The 13,947-nt window shown below is 38.5% G+C and overlaps 1 protein-coding gene across 9 annotated transcripts in view; it reads right to left on the bottom strand.

The window, feature by feature from the left end:
* Positions 1-13,947, bottom strand: part of ATP8A2 (ATPase phospholipid transporting 8A2) — a 325,803-nt gene that overhangs the window by 228,751 nt on the left and 83,105 nt on the right. For all 9 annotated transcript variants that reach the window (XM_021379136.1, XM_021379100.1, XM_021379117.1 and 6 more), the window contains 5 exons: positions 12,638-12,707; positions 10,852-10,936; positions 9,527-9,666; positions 6,717-6,855; positions 2,241-2,305 (listed from right to left, as the gene is read on the bottom strand). In XM_021379136.1, coding sequence (XP_021234811.1) covers positions 2,241-2,305; positions 6,717-6,855; positions 9,527-9,666; positions 10,852-10,936; positions 12,638-12,707 — 499 coding nt within the window. The remainder of the gene's footprint in view (positions 1-2,240; positions 2,306-6,716; positions 6,856-9,526; positions 9,667-10,851; positions 10,937-12,637; positions 12,708-13,947) is intronic.

Below are 13,947 nucleotides of genomic sequence, written 5' to 3'. Positions count from 1 at the left end.
GGAGACTGAAGTATGGATTTCTTGTTTCTTACTGCCTAGTTCCAGGCTTTCCTCTTGAAAAAGGCAAATTCACTTTTGCCTGTGTTGAACACCTTGGATCCATTTACCTACCTGTTTTAAGGAACCCCCCAGGATTGAAGCATTCTCCATTAGTGCACACACAATAAGCCATTTTCCTTATTCAGCCTGCGCTCTCATGGTCCTTTCAGTCAATTACCTTAAGTCACCATTTAGAAGCAAGTGTTGAAGCAGTTAGGTACTACTCAGCAACCTCCTGCAATATATTCACAACAAGAAATCTGTCTGCAATTCTACCGCTTTATTCAAAACGAGTAGTGAAAAAAGTTAATGTGGCTTGAAGACCATCTTATCCAACTTCCAGATAGTTCTAAATACTAAGCAACGTTGTTCCATTTTCTTTCTCTTACCTAGTAAGAACCCCTGTCTTCAGATTGCACACCTTTCTTTAGGAATCAATAATCCTTATGCAAGTCTTTGATTATTGCTAAATAGGCACTAGAGGAGTCACTTCGGTTGCTTTTGGAAATTTTCAAGGGACTAGTTTGAATTTAAACTGAAATACAAGTCTTATTTCCAGGGTCAAAAAACTTAAACCATGCTTTCACTCAGTTTTAAAATATAAGAAAGTCAAAAACCAAGCTCAACCACTTTCCTTCTTCTGGGGTGAGTTCCCAATACATTTAGAAAAAAGAATCCAGGTTTTCTTCTTCCTATGATCCTAGCCCACTAATCTGGTTGTCTAATGGAACAAGTACCATCAGCTGCTCATTTCCAGTGAGGTTCTGCATCATTCTTTGGGTTAAAAGGTCCAGTCAGCCAAGTACAGCAGAATGCTCATCAGAAGCGGAGTATTTTGATCCCACAGGAAAGGAACAACTCCCTTAAAGAGGGGCCATACAGAAGTGGAGAAGTGGGAGAAGTTTGTCTGAGCAGATGGGAGTCTTCAGTAAGATATTTGATTGAAACCAAATGTATATACTCCCATCTAGGCACATCTAATGCAATAATAATTTAGAAAAGAAAAGCAGTTTCCTTGTCCAAGTAGAATTGTTTAAACAACTTTAACTACGCAGAAACACAGAAGACAATAACAGTCTTCATTGCTCAAACTCAGCAAGAGACAGCTCCCAACAGGGTGCATTATGCTGCACGGGAACTAGTAATGCAGCATTTCTTCCTCTGGAGGCAGACCTTCTCCCCTTAGACTCCTCTTGGAGCTCCCGAGATCTGATGAGTTAGAATGCCCGAGCATGAGAGGCCACAAATGCATTCAGAAAACTTGAGTCTGAGCTAAAATCACTGTCAAGGCTACTGTTAACTAAATCACGCAAATGAAACTAGAAAAATGCAGCTTCTCAGCTGCTTTTTTTTTTTTCTTTTTTTTTTGCCACCAGACTTCCAGATATCCATTAACTCCTTTTGGTATGCAGGAATACTAGCTTTGCATTACCCATTGTGTCAGACAGGATGAATTACAAATTCTAAATGCAGTATCAGATAATGTTTAATATAGATCTTTTGTCCTGTCCTACAAATACCTCTAATAGCAATCAGATATTCAAGTGATATCAAGTGCTGACACTGACGCTGAAACAGGCAAACTGGAAAAACGTATATGAATCTCCCCCAGAAGATAAAGTATATTCTTTTTACTTTCAGAACTCTTTTTATTTATTTATGTAAGCATATCTAAGGAACATGGTATCACTTGTTAATCTAATTTTCAGGTCTGAGAAGCTGCACTCAGGTGAGCTCACAAGATAGTTTACTAAGACGTAGGTTTGGTTACAGCCATTCTAAGCAATATTGAAGATCGCTTCTTGTGCTGAAATTGTTTTTTTCAACTTCTTTTTCCCTTCTTCAGACATCTTACTCCTATACACGTAGCATAACCTAACTACATTCCTGAAGGCATACTGCAGGTTTCACCAGTTTACAGTAAAATCAAACACATGGATTTAATTAGTTCCTTGTTCTAAGACTTTAGTTTGATTTGTACAGCTTGTGATCAGAGACCACAGAAGCAAATTTTGTACAACACATCCTTTTCAGCATGTTTGATACATGATCATTAGTGGCCTTCTAAAATGAGTTGTTTAATCTTGTTCTCCCTAAAGCCAAGTGAGAGTAATCAAAGTGAGAAAGCCCAACAACTTTCTGTTTTCTGAGTAATACCTCATTCTGTCAAGAATTACACTGGAATTTACTTAGTTACTTACATCTAGGGAATCTTCATTGACCAGGATGAGAGACATGCTCTGTGAAATGAGTCTGCAAGAGTATCCTGCAAGAGAAATAAAACACGAATTAGCTTTTTATAGAAGTATTATGGTTGAACTCAATCTTAAAAGGAAGTTATATATGCCAGATTAGGATTTATATCTGAGCAGTGACTTACACCAGGCAGGCTACTAGAAGGTTAAGGTCACACTCCACCTTGACAAGTTTATTAGCAATGGAGACTCCATTTTATCTGCAATTCCAAAAACACCGCTTAAAACATTTTAACCAAAGAAAATAAAATATTCATTAGAGATACGCTATGTCGCTACAGGAAAAGTAATCATTCCTATACATAAACTTCATTTATCCTTATGAAAGCTGAATGACCTTCAGCACATTACAGAATGGATCTGAAGTCAGCTGCAGCTACATCATACAGCCAGAAGCACACACACTGCATCAGCACACATCACTACAACACACTCTACTTAGCCTCAGCATGTGCTGTCAGGGTTTCATGTGGAAGGAGGTCCTGAGTTTCATCAAAAAACACAGTTCAGGTGATACACGGCAGAACCCCTACCAACTCCTACAGGCGTCAAGAAATTGTACTAAATTATTCTTCTTGTAGGACTGGGGCACCAACAAAGAGCAAGTCATCACAGTGCAGAACAGCACTTAGAAGGCAGTTCAACACATTCACCAAGACACCACAATTCAAATTAAAAAATACTGAAAACAGAAAAATCTGTTATTTTTGTAATAGTAAGAGCTAAAGATTACAGGACTGCTTAATAACATCGACCTGGCAGTTCCTCCATCATGTGGTTGTCAGTGACATGAGACAAGGAGCCATCTAGGTTATACATAAATGGAACTAACAGAATAATCAGCATAATTCCATCACTATTAATTAAAAGAAGCAAATCAAAAGTTGCAAATGGCTCTTCCAAATGGCACTGTCATGTGGCTTCATGAAGCGCAGGTCTATTGGTCTATTGGAACATTAACCATATGCCTCATTGCTGATCTAAGTCACGCAAGAAAAGAAAATACAATCAAACTATTTCGCAGTTCTACCATGCTTTTGCATCAAAAGGAATCACAGCAAGTTCAAGAAATGACAGTTTTGAAATGAGGCCTTAGGAAGGGTTGTGGGGGGTTTTTTGTCCATCTATGTGTCTTAAATGAAGTAGTATACTACTACAACATAAGAGTAATGTTCCAAAGGGGAACCACTGCAAGTAGAACCACAGTCAGTATAAAAAGAATAAGTCTCTCTCTGTATCTCCCACCAGCAAGAGCAAATTGAGGCATGAATTTGCCTTCTGTGAGATTTTTGGTTCCTAAGGAAGGCCATACAGGCTCATCAACTGCAGCGCAAATCATTTTGTCAGGCTACAGTATTTTTTATAATTAGGCTAGTTTTCTAGGTATAATCCAGGGCTGACATGCCTGCATCAATGACGTCTGTCACGAAAATCCCTCATCTTTCTTTGTGGAAGGCATAATTGTATCATACAGTCACCTTCAGACAGTATATATGATTACCTGCAGAAGTTTTGTTTCTATTGCATTTTCACAGCTGTGTAGAATATGAGTATCAGATGCAGCCTTACAGAAACATTATCATCTTAACTGTGTTAATAAGCTAAGGTTTTCTTTCTGCTTTACAGAAAGTTAGAGAATGACATCGAAACCATTGGGAAAGAGATGAAATATATTGCAGTAAAATGCAACCTGCAGTACGAAAGCTTTGCAGACAGCCTACGCCTAAAAGCCTAGAAGGTCTTTTAGGTAGCAGCACAGAATTGAGAAAGGAAGCCACAGCAGGTACAGACAAAAAACTGACTTAGGAAGAGAAGTCAGTTCAAAGTTTGCCATTTTTGAAAGTTAGTCCCAGGCTGAAGAACTACTTCCTTATTTTTACTGGGGAGAAAAGGAGGATATTACAAACTTAATCATTTCCCTCCATGTCAGGGTTATTCTTTCCCCAGAGAACAGCAATAGCCTCATGCAGCAGGCTGTTACTAATTCAGTATAACTAATTCAAATGCATTTTCTAGGAGCATTTGATTGGAAAAGCAGCTGCAACAGCAAGCTGTAGTTTCTAGACTGCTGCTCATTGCTTCATTTTAAGTTTTTCAAGTCTAGCAAGATGCCACTTGACAACTGGAGCTAGAGAAAAAACTCTGGAAAATGCTAACTTGGTCTGACTTGGAAGTCACAGAGTCAGAAGAGACCATTTTGCCCATTGTCATCACATTAAACAGGGGTGAGATCAAGCTTAGAATAGGAGGGTGTAAGTTAAGCCTAATGTTTTATAGGAGATCTATGCATAATGTGCCGTTTTAGGACTATGAAGATGTTAAAATCTAGCACTAGTATAAAACAAAATCTGGAAATCATAAAGTTACACGGGAATTTTGTAGTCCTATTTTATACAGGAAGTTTTATAATAGTTATTTCTGGCAGAACTAGCAAGACAAACAAAAACAGGCTCTCTGAGATCAGGGCATATTTTTGTCAATGCTTTTGACTTGATCAACTGCTGGCTCAAAGCCAGATATAAAATGTCAATCGACACTTGTGAATTGCTGTCTGGGTTTTAAACTTAAAAGTCTGACTAAAAGCCCATGAAGCAGATGAATCAGGTACTTCTGGGACTTGTTTCCCTTCAAGTATCCTGGGAGAAAGATTGCTTGAACCAGAGTTCAAGATCATAGCCCACAGGCACACTCGCACTGCAGGCATACAGAATACATCTGAGGCAAGAACGCTTATCCTCCGTGTTTACAGAGGGCACGTATGCCCTGCTCCAGCTTCGCTGTGGGACACAGACAAGCTCACTGGCATTGCTTCAATTTCCCCAACTGAAAAATCACAGAAGTATTCCAGGAGAGGCCTGAGGAAGGTAAGGAAAACAGAAAGCAGCTGTACACATGGATCTGTGGCTTCATGACTTTCAGGTTACACATGCATTATAACGTGAAGACAGGGAGTCAAGGTAAGTGAAACAGAGGCATGAAGAGACATTGTGGGTGACTCCAGCTTATGACTACTGAAGAAGATTTTAGGACCTTTCACATGCACAGCTACTGTAGCACAAGTTGTTGGCTAGAATGCATCAGTTCAGATTTCCTGGGAGCCTACCAGGATGGTGCTAAGCAGAAGTCTGTCACAGTTTTCAGAGTAACAGAGTCACTGAAAGGCAAAGGAGATTGAGAGTCTGCACATTGTTTTAAGAGAATTATGATGCTAGAAGACCACTGCTAAGCCTTCTACAGCTCTTTGTGGAGACTGGCTAATGACAGCTTCAGCAGCTAAGAACAGAAAGCAGACCATGTGTCATAGAATCATAGAATGGCCTGGGTTGAAAAGGACCTCAAGGATCATCGAGTCTCAACCCCCCTGCCAAGTGCAGGGTTGCCAACCACTAGACCAGGCTGCCCAGAGCCACGTCCAGTCTGGCCTTGAATGCCTCCAGGGACAGAGCATCCACAACCTCCCTGGGCAACCTGTTCCAGTGCGTCACCACCCTAAGTTCTAATGTCTGATCAGTATTAAAACCCACCACGAACACACTCAGTCTGCAAAACTGGCAAACAACTGCAGTGTTGTTCCATCTCCTCGAGGTGGCTGCCAAGGGATAAGAAGACCTAAGCATATCCACAAAGCAAGCAGGAGATTGTAAATATCATTGCCATACACTATGAAGAACTGAAAATACTTTTACTCCCAAGACTGCATACAGTACCTGAAATGTAACTGTACATATGGATTGGGCCGTAAATTACAAACAGTACTCGTAAGCTAAGATACATCAATAAAGTTTGAGACTTAAGAATACCCATCTTGTGCCTTGATAAACAATCCATATCCAACTATCCACATATTCAATAGCAACGACAGCTTTCTATCAAGATTACAATTATGACATACTTGACTAGCAGATGCATTGAAGTGACAGCATGAGTAGTTAGTTATTCAAGCATCCATCTACTTTCACAAACAAAACTTGCAACAAGTAGTAAGTTATACCCATTTTTTCCCATCATATCCCTAACTCTACTGAAATCCAGTGGAGGGAATCCTTAAGAATGACAAACCGTGAAATAAATTGAGATATAATGCACAGTAAAACTAAAACATTACAGACTGAACCCTCTACTTTCCATCAGTACATAAAATTGCCTTCTTTCTTCATACAAGAACCGCAGTTAGCCAAAAGCTAAGTGAGAGCCTCTTCTGCATTAAAAGAAGCTGCAGATAGCCTGACATTCAGTGCAAAAATTTCATTCCAAAACTACCAATTCTCCAAAGTAAAGGCTACCACAAGCCTGCTTGCTACCAAGGAGCCAGGCTGTAAGTACAAATCAGGCCTGCTTTTGTTTTAAAAATCCACACATCACATCTACTGTGTAACCTGCTATTGTCTCAGACAAATTTGATGTAACCAGAAAGAAGAATACCTATGTTGAGAGCAGTTTCCTGTTTGTCCCCTGTCAGAATCCATATCTTAATTTCCGCCTTCATTAGTGTGGCTATTGTTTCAGGAACACCTGCTTGCAGGCGGTCTTCAATGGCTGTAGCTCCAAGAAGCAGTAAATCCTGAAAGAAAGAATTTGAGGGATTGGTTTCCTAGGATAAATCGCTGTTTGGAATACTCTAAAAGCAGGGAATTAAAAACATGTTGTGCCTCATTGCTAATACAGCGTTTTGACAAGCAGTACATACTGCAGTAAATTTCGGGTTGCCTATTCTACTTCGCCAGCGCACAATTCACATTTCAGGATGTATAGAATGGAACCCAGTGTTTATGATCAGAAAGTTGGCAGAGTTTCAAGAGCAATTAATTGAAGTTACACAACTCCAAAGCTATCCTATGGATGAACATATACACTAGAATATTCAGTAATCACTAGCTACAAGATGAGTGGTCGCAGATTATGTTTCTTAAGCTCACAAAACAAAAGTCACTTGGCATCACATCACTGAAACTAACTTCCCTCCCATAAAATGTACACACAAACTGAATACAATCACTCAAAGCAAAAATTATTCCAACTATTTATGGATATAATCACTACCTCTATGTAATAGAAGTGGTATGGACATTAATCAATCCAAGTATCCGTAGTCTAATACAGATTTGTGCCAGAAAAGAACGTCTCACACAACCACTTAATACCATAGAATAAGCTGTATTCGTATGCAATTGTAGAGCAATTGCTTAAAGAGATTTGGCAACATTACAGGAAAAAAAAAAAAAAGGTCAGGCTGACAAAAATACCAAAGAAATACACCTTGTCATAACCCAGTCATCCAATTTTAACATTAGAAGTATTGTTAATGATTGCTTAGACATGCAAAAATGTTCAATTTAAAAGAAATGGATATAAATTGAGTTTAGTTATATGCCCCATTTCAGGAACTGAGCAGGGAGAGTAACAACTTCTCATGTTTGCAAGGACTAATTTTTTTTTTAATTGGCAAAAATAGATGAAGAGAAAGTTACTGCAGTTCTTACTTGTATTTATCTATGGATGTGTAAATAACCGAAGGGGAAGCTGTTATCCATATAGGCATGTAACCAGACATTAATTAATGTAAGCCTTGACAACAAATAAGTTTTGTTGTAGGTAAAGGCAGTAGTATGAACTCCCATAAGCCTTTTACTTTAAAACCCTTTTGAATGTTGGTAAAACATTAGCCCTATTAATACAAGCAACATTGGTACGTAAGAAACACAGTCCAAGTGTGTAACTTCAGCTTGTCTTATGTTCCCAAACTTACCTGTTAAGTGATTACACATGAAAGTACAGTGTTGGGAATGGCCAAGCTGCCTGAGCAAGGAGTTACTATTGCCCCTGTTGAAGCCCTCTCAGCCAATTTACAGGTACCCAAAAAAAAACAGCCGAAGTTTGTCTCCCCAGACGCACCTGTACTATGATCCAGTGATCTCAGTCAGACTGAAAGTACTACTCCTACTCTTATTTAAACCCCTTAAATGCAAAGTTGGCATGTTAAAACAGTTATTTTATACTACATCTCAGTTTCTCATCTAGAAAAAAATAAAATCCTTTATACAAGAGAATGAACCAGGGAAACAAAAATTCTGAGAAAAATCTAAGCTTCCAGTGCAATTCCTTGCTCACTCCCTGACCAGCAAGTAAACTAATATGAAAAGAATACAGTCGATTTTTTTCCTTCCAATATGGCGCTACAAAGTCCAAAACTCCAAATCAAAAACCTACTTGTGGCTGCCCATTTTTCACAATGTTGAATTATGAAAGGAGGCAGAAGGTAGATGGCAAAAAATGTTTCAAGGATTGAGAAAACATCTTCAAACTAGAGAATCAACCCCATATTAATGGGTTGATCACCCATGATAATTTTTCACCTGTGAAATCAGTGAAATATGAAAGCAAAGTGCAGGAAGCCAAAAAGCTACATCAACCTTCAAAATGTTCAGATAACAACGCTGCTACTGACCAGCCAACAGAAGATGACACATTAGACATAAGTTTGAAAAGCAATGTCTAATCTTCAGCTACCACTTCATGAGTTGCTGGAGTTTTTCTGCTACTCCATTAAAGCTGGCTCCCATCCTAGTCTCAGTCTTCTCCCCTGTTCTGTCCCAAATAACTCGAATAACCAACGAAGAGAGCTCTGGAATTTGAATCGCACTGTTAATATTAACAAAAGCAATTTAAGTTCAACAAGTGTTTAAAATAAACCACTAAGCAAAAATCAGTGAAATATCCAGAGCAAGGGGGAAAGAGCATGAACAATTGTAGGTCAAATGAGCTGACTACCTGCAATACAGAAAGCAGATAAAAGACCGGTAAATATCAAACACTGGCCCCTAGTGTTGACATTTTAACATTTCATCAGATGCGCGATTAGTTGAAATGTTCTCTCATACCTACTTTAAACTTTCAAAATTATTAGCTCAACAATCCACATCAAATGAGCAGTTTTTGAGCTATAGGCCACAGTGAGCACATGATAATGTCTGTAGTGTCTGAAATGTCCTTCAGAAAACCTCAGCTGTGTCTGCTCTTCAAAAAAGAAGCAGCTTCTTTTCACATATTAGCAAGTGGGAATCTGATGCACCACGCTGACTGTATCAGTTCTACTATCGAGTTAGATTAACTTTACATAGGTTTTCAGTTAAGAATACAATTCCACTCTTCTGAAACTGAAAAGAACTATTTGTTATAAAGCCCAAACTGCATGCAAAAGCAATCTGCATTTGATCCTCAAAAAAATGCCTTACCTTCTCAATGATCTCATAGCATTCTTCCAACTTCTGAGTTCTGTCTTTCAAAAGTATACTGGCTTCATTATAGACATTCAACCACTCCTTATAAGAGTTTTCTGACAGATCAGCATAAGCAATGCATAAAGTCCTCAGACCTACAAAACAGAATACGGTGTAATTTCGCTGTATGCAGTGACTGAATATCTGCCAAATGGCCTAACAAACACTAAATTCTAACCCTCTCACTGGAGCCAACAGGAGTTCTTACTGCAAACTATTGAGCTCTGGTTTCCTGTATATTTTTTAATGCATTTGTTTCTGCGAATACTGCACAAGTGTCTGGCTCACATAGGTTACTAATACTGGTGCAAATCAAGAGAGCCTAATGGGTACAAGCTTCTCCCTAATTTCCAGTACTGCAATCTAGCGTTACTTACCAGAGCAACAAAAGAATAATCTTTCATCATTTTTGTTTACATATCAGTCAAGCTTGGTATTCTTTTTTTCTTTTAAAGATCAAATTAAACAAAGAACTGACTACATATGATTGGAGATATTACTCCGCACATTTTATTTCCCTCAGTGCTTTCCCCTTCAGTGTATCCACATAACTCCATTATTAATAGCAATTATATACACACAGAATAGTACAGAATGGGGCCTGTGATGTATGAAAACCATTTTAGGCTAGGGACCAAAATTAACACACAAAAGTATAGATTTCTTTTTCCAGCATTAGTCAAGCAGAAAGGAGTACATGCCATAAAACACAAAGGTTTGATTACTAGGAATGTGGGAGTAATAAGGCTGAATAAATAACAATTTCATATTTAGGAAAACCATTTGTTCGTGTTTTTACTATAATGCAAATATTTTATGCTACTGCGGAAAAGGGAACAAAGCCAAGCACTTCCCTGCGAACAGAGATGTTACATCAGTCAAAGGCTTTAAGACCATCTCAGATCATCTTGTGTCTTCCAGGCATCTCAGCATGTTCATGTTATCAATATCTGCTTCATAAAGCCAGAGACTTTGTCATCTGACTTTTTACAGTGGTAAAAATACCAGTTACTCCAATTAAACTGGAAAATATAACTCATGTACCTTCATTTTGTCACAAATACACAGTTCCAACTCCTTCCAAATTTCATTTCTGTACCAAAATTGCACAGAAGCAGAAATATGGCACAAATTTCCTTAGGTCTAGTCATCTTTAAAGTTGCTACTGCTGCTACATACCAATTTTGAGTATACAACCATCATATTTGGCACTAGAAAGCTTAGATAATGCAGGAAATAATCTAATAAATTGAATTCTTTTGACATGTTGCTTCTCTTACCTTCTGTGGCGAAGTACTCAAGATGGCACAGTGTTTGCTCCATATACTGGGAATCTTTCGAAAGCCTCTCAAAAATTACATTATCCTATTAAAAGCAAATTCATTACAGTAGGGTAAGTCTCCATATGAAGTTTGTATTTGTGTATTTACCAGCTCAAGTGAAGTTACCTGACTGGACTTGCTTACATCAGAACCCAAGACTTACAAATTTAATGTAATGCATTCGGGTTTTAGAGACACTGGTTTGAATAATCACCTGAGCTGTGTCCAGTGGCAGAGATAACAGCACACTCACTTCACATAAAAGGCACAGAAGTACACTCTGCCTCTACCCACTTTAAATAACAGGGACTTTTCCATCATGTAATCCCCCATGAAACATTATAGAACACTCCTTTCTGAACTAAGCAAATGTATTAGTTTTCAGAGTATGTATGTATGTGTTCTTATTCAGTACTCATTGTAGTCTTCTTGCAATTCTTTTCTAGAAAGATTCCCATCGATGTTTAAAAACAGAAGGTAGAAAAACCTTCCTCCCACAACTCCTTCTTTCGCAAATGGCAATTAAAATACTTAAGTACATGAGTAACAGAAGTAATCAAAATGCAGCAGCATCCTCTATCTGTCTAGTCTCTGGGTTTTATCATGTGATTACCAGACCGAGTTGCTACATTAAGTAAAATACGCAAACACTAAATGTGCTTAAATACATACTCTAAAGCAAACTAAGCATGCAGGCCTACATACATCACTGAATAGAGGCATATAAAACAAGAAACTTATGATTTAAGTGTCAGGATAGGATGTTTCCATCAGAACCTAGTAAGGTTTGTGTAGAATAGACAGATTAAAGTTTAGATGAAAAGTGGATGCAACAGAACACACAAAATGAAACACCATATTGGAGCAAACAGGTTGTAGTAATTAGCATATCGGACATCTGATCCTGCTCAAATCAAAGACAGCAAGAAATTTTTGACTCCTGTTTTCCATCCTTTTCACTACCACTCTACGAGAAATTGTTAACAGAGGCACAGTAATAGCAATGATTGAACACAAACAGGTGCAAATCAGTGAGGAGTTACTAAGCACACAACTTCAAAGTACCGCGTAGCAACAGTAGGCTTAATTCATTCCCACTGCATTAGCTTGAAGCTAGCACCATCTTTACCATAACAGAGGAGTTAGACTGAAGCAGAGCAGTGCACCCAAGCCTATGTGTCAAGGAAACCAGATCCTTACTGGAAGTTAGAAATAGTTTTCTCTGTTGCAGAAAGTCATCTCTGATTTTTCTACTGAAATCAGAACCACACTATGGCTGCGAACAGTGCTGTTTTTACAGCCTTTGTATTTTGCTAAGTTATTGCTCATCAGTGAAGACAGAAACATAACTTGGTGCAAGTCATGATGACAAATAACAGCAGGTGCAGAGATGTGAGAGAGCCAGATCAAGAGCCAACCACTTGAAAGCAAAAGTTAGTATTACAGCTTTAGACAACAGCATTTTGTCTAGCTCCTGAATTCCTGTTGCACGGCTGGGTGAAATCCAGCCTTTGCTTAAGTGAGGGTTCCCACTAGTTTCAGGATTTCACTTGGGTAGTAAATAGCCTAACAACTTGCCTGCAAAAGAAGTCAAAGAAGGAATTACAGACTTCCTAAATCACTTGGTCCTAAACAAAAAGCCAACTGGTATTATGTATGAGATATGAAGTGCCAGCATCAGTCACAGCTGTTGAAACAATAACTGGTAGTATTAGCTCTCCATTGAAGTAGTATAATTACTCACAGCTCCTTTGCAGTAGAGACGTAGTTGTCCTGCTGGAGTTCGAACAATCACTGACATTCTCTTCCTGTTACTATTGAAAGAAAAACATTTGTTTTCATTATTTATATTGATGAAGCGGAAGCCCTGTTCTAGCCAGTGCATTCTCAGTTGTGCTTAGTGCATCAAGGATCAGGTGAGATGGAAAAGTAGTAACTTAAGACCTCACAATCCAGGAAAGCAAGGAGCAATATTAAATTGCACATTTCCAGTTTCAGCCCCATGGTTCCCGTGGGCAAGCTCTTGATCAAAATGCCTATACTTGCAGACAAACGGGAGTAAGAACTTGGAAAAAAGCAAGATGGCATAACAATTCTCTTGAACAAAGAGGAGCCATTTACTCTCATCTTTTTTCTCATATCTCAAAGATGATAGTTTTGGGGATTCTGGCTAGAAATGGAAATAATAAGGCTGAATGTGAATTACTCATAGATATAACATATTGAAACAACTACCCACTGACACAGGGGTAGTCATATAAATTTTTAACTCAAAAGAATGCAGAACATGCAAAAATATCACAGAAAGCAGTCACAGTACAGACCAGCTTTTAGCCTCCCTACCCTCTGAGTGCTGCACATCAAGACAGCCAAGTCTGGTATATGTATATTCTTAAAGTCAAGGTAAACAGTTTAAGACTATAATGTTTAAGAGTGTAAGGTAAGGGATTTTTTTTACTTAATTATTTTAAATTTATACACTTTGACATTTCACTTATCCACCTCTCCTTTCTAACAGACACTGGAAATAAAAATGCAGTTTGCAAGGGACAGAGGCAGACAAATAAACTCCTCTCAAGAGAACCCCAAAGAAACTGTAGTTTCATATTCAAAAGTTATCTGTAAGCACACCTGGATGCATCACTAGAAGCCAGGCTGGATGGATCTTTAAGCAACCTGATCTAGTTAAAGATGTCTCTGCCCACTGCAGGGAGCTTGGACTAGATGACCTTTAATGGTCTTTCAAACCCAAAACTTTCTATGACTTCATGTAATTCTTGTCCTTAGCCAAAAGAGGACTCAGAAGCAGAAGGAAACTGGGAGCAGAGGTGACCTCCTTCCCTTCTTACAAGTATGTACAAACACAGCAGAGTGTCAAGTCTCAAGTTCTCCTCCTTGAAAGTTACTCTGGCAGATCTAACCCCTTTTTGTAGGCTTGGGAAACATTTACACAATTCGCAAGCTCTCACTATGTCTGATCAGATAAAACTGTCTTTTCATGCTTTCCGAAGCAATTCTAGAAGGACAACCGTTAACTATGCTAAGAATTCATGT

Source organism: Numida meleagris, chromosome 1 (assembly GCF_002078875.1).
Source record: "Numida meleagris isolate 19003 breed g44 Domestic line chromosome 1, NumMel1.0, whole genome shotgun sequence".
Classification (NCBI taxonomy): Eukaryota; Metazoa; Chordata; class Aves; order Galliformes; family Numididae; genus Numida; species Numida meleagris.
Note: the sequence above shows the minus strand (reverse complement) of the source record. Positions and strands in the feature narration are given on the sequence as shown.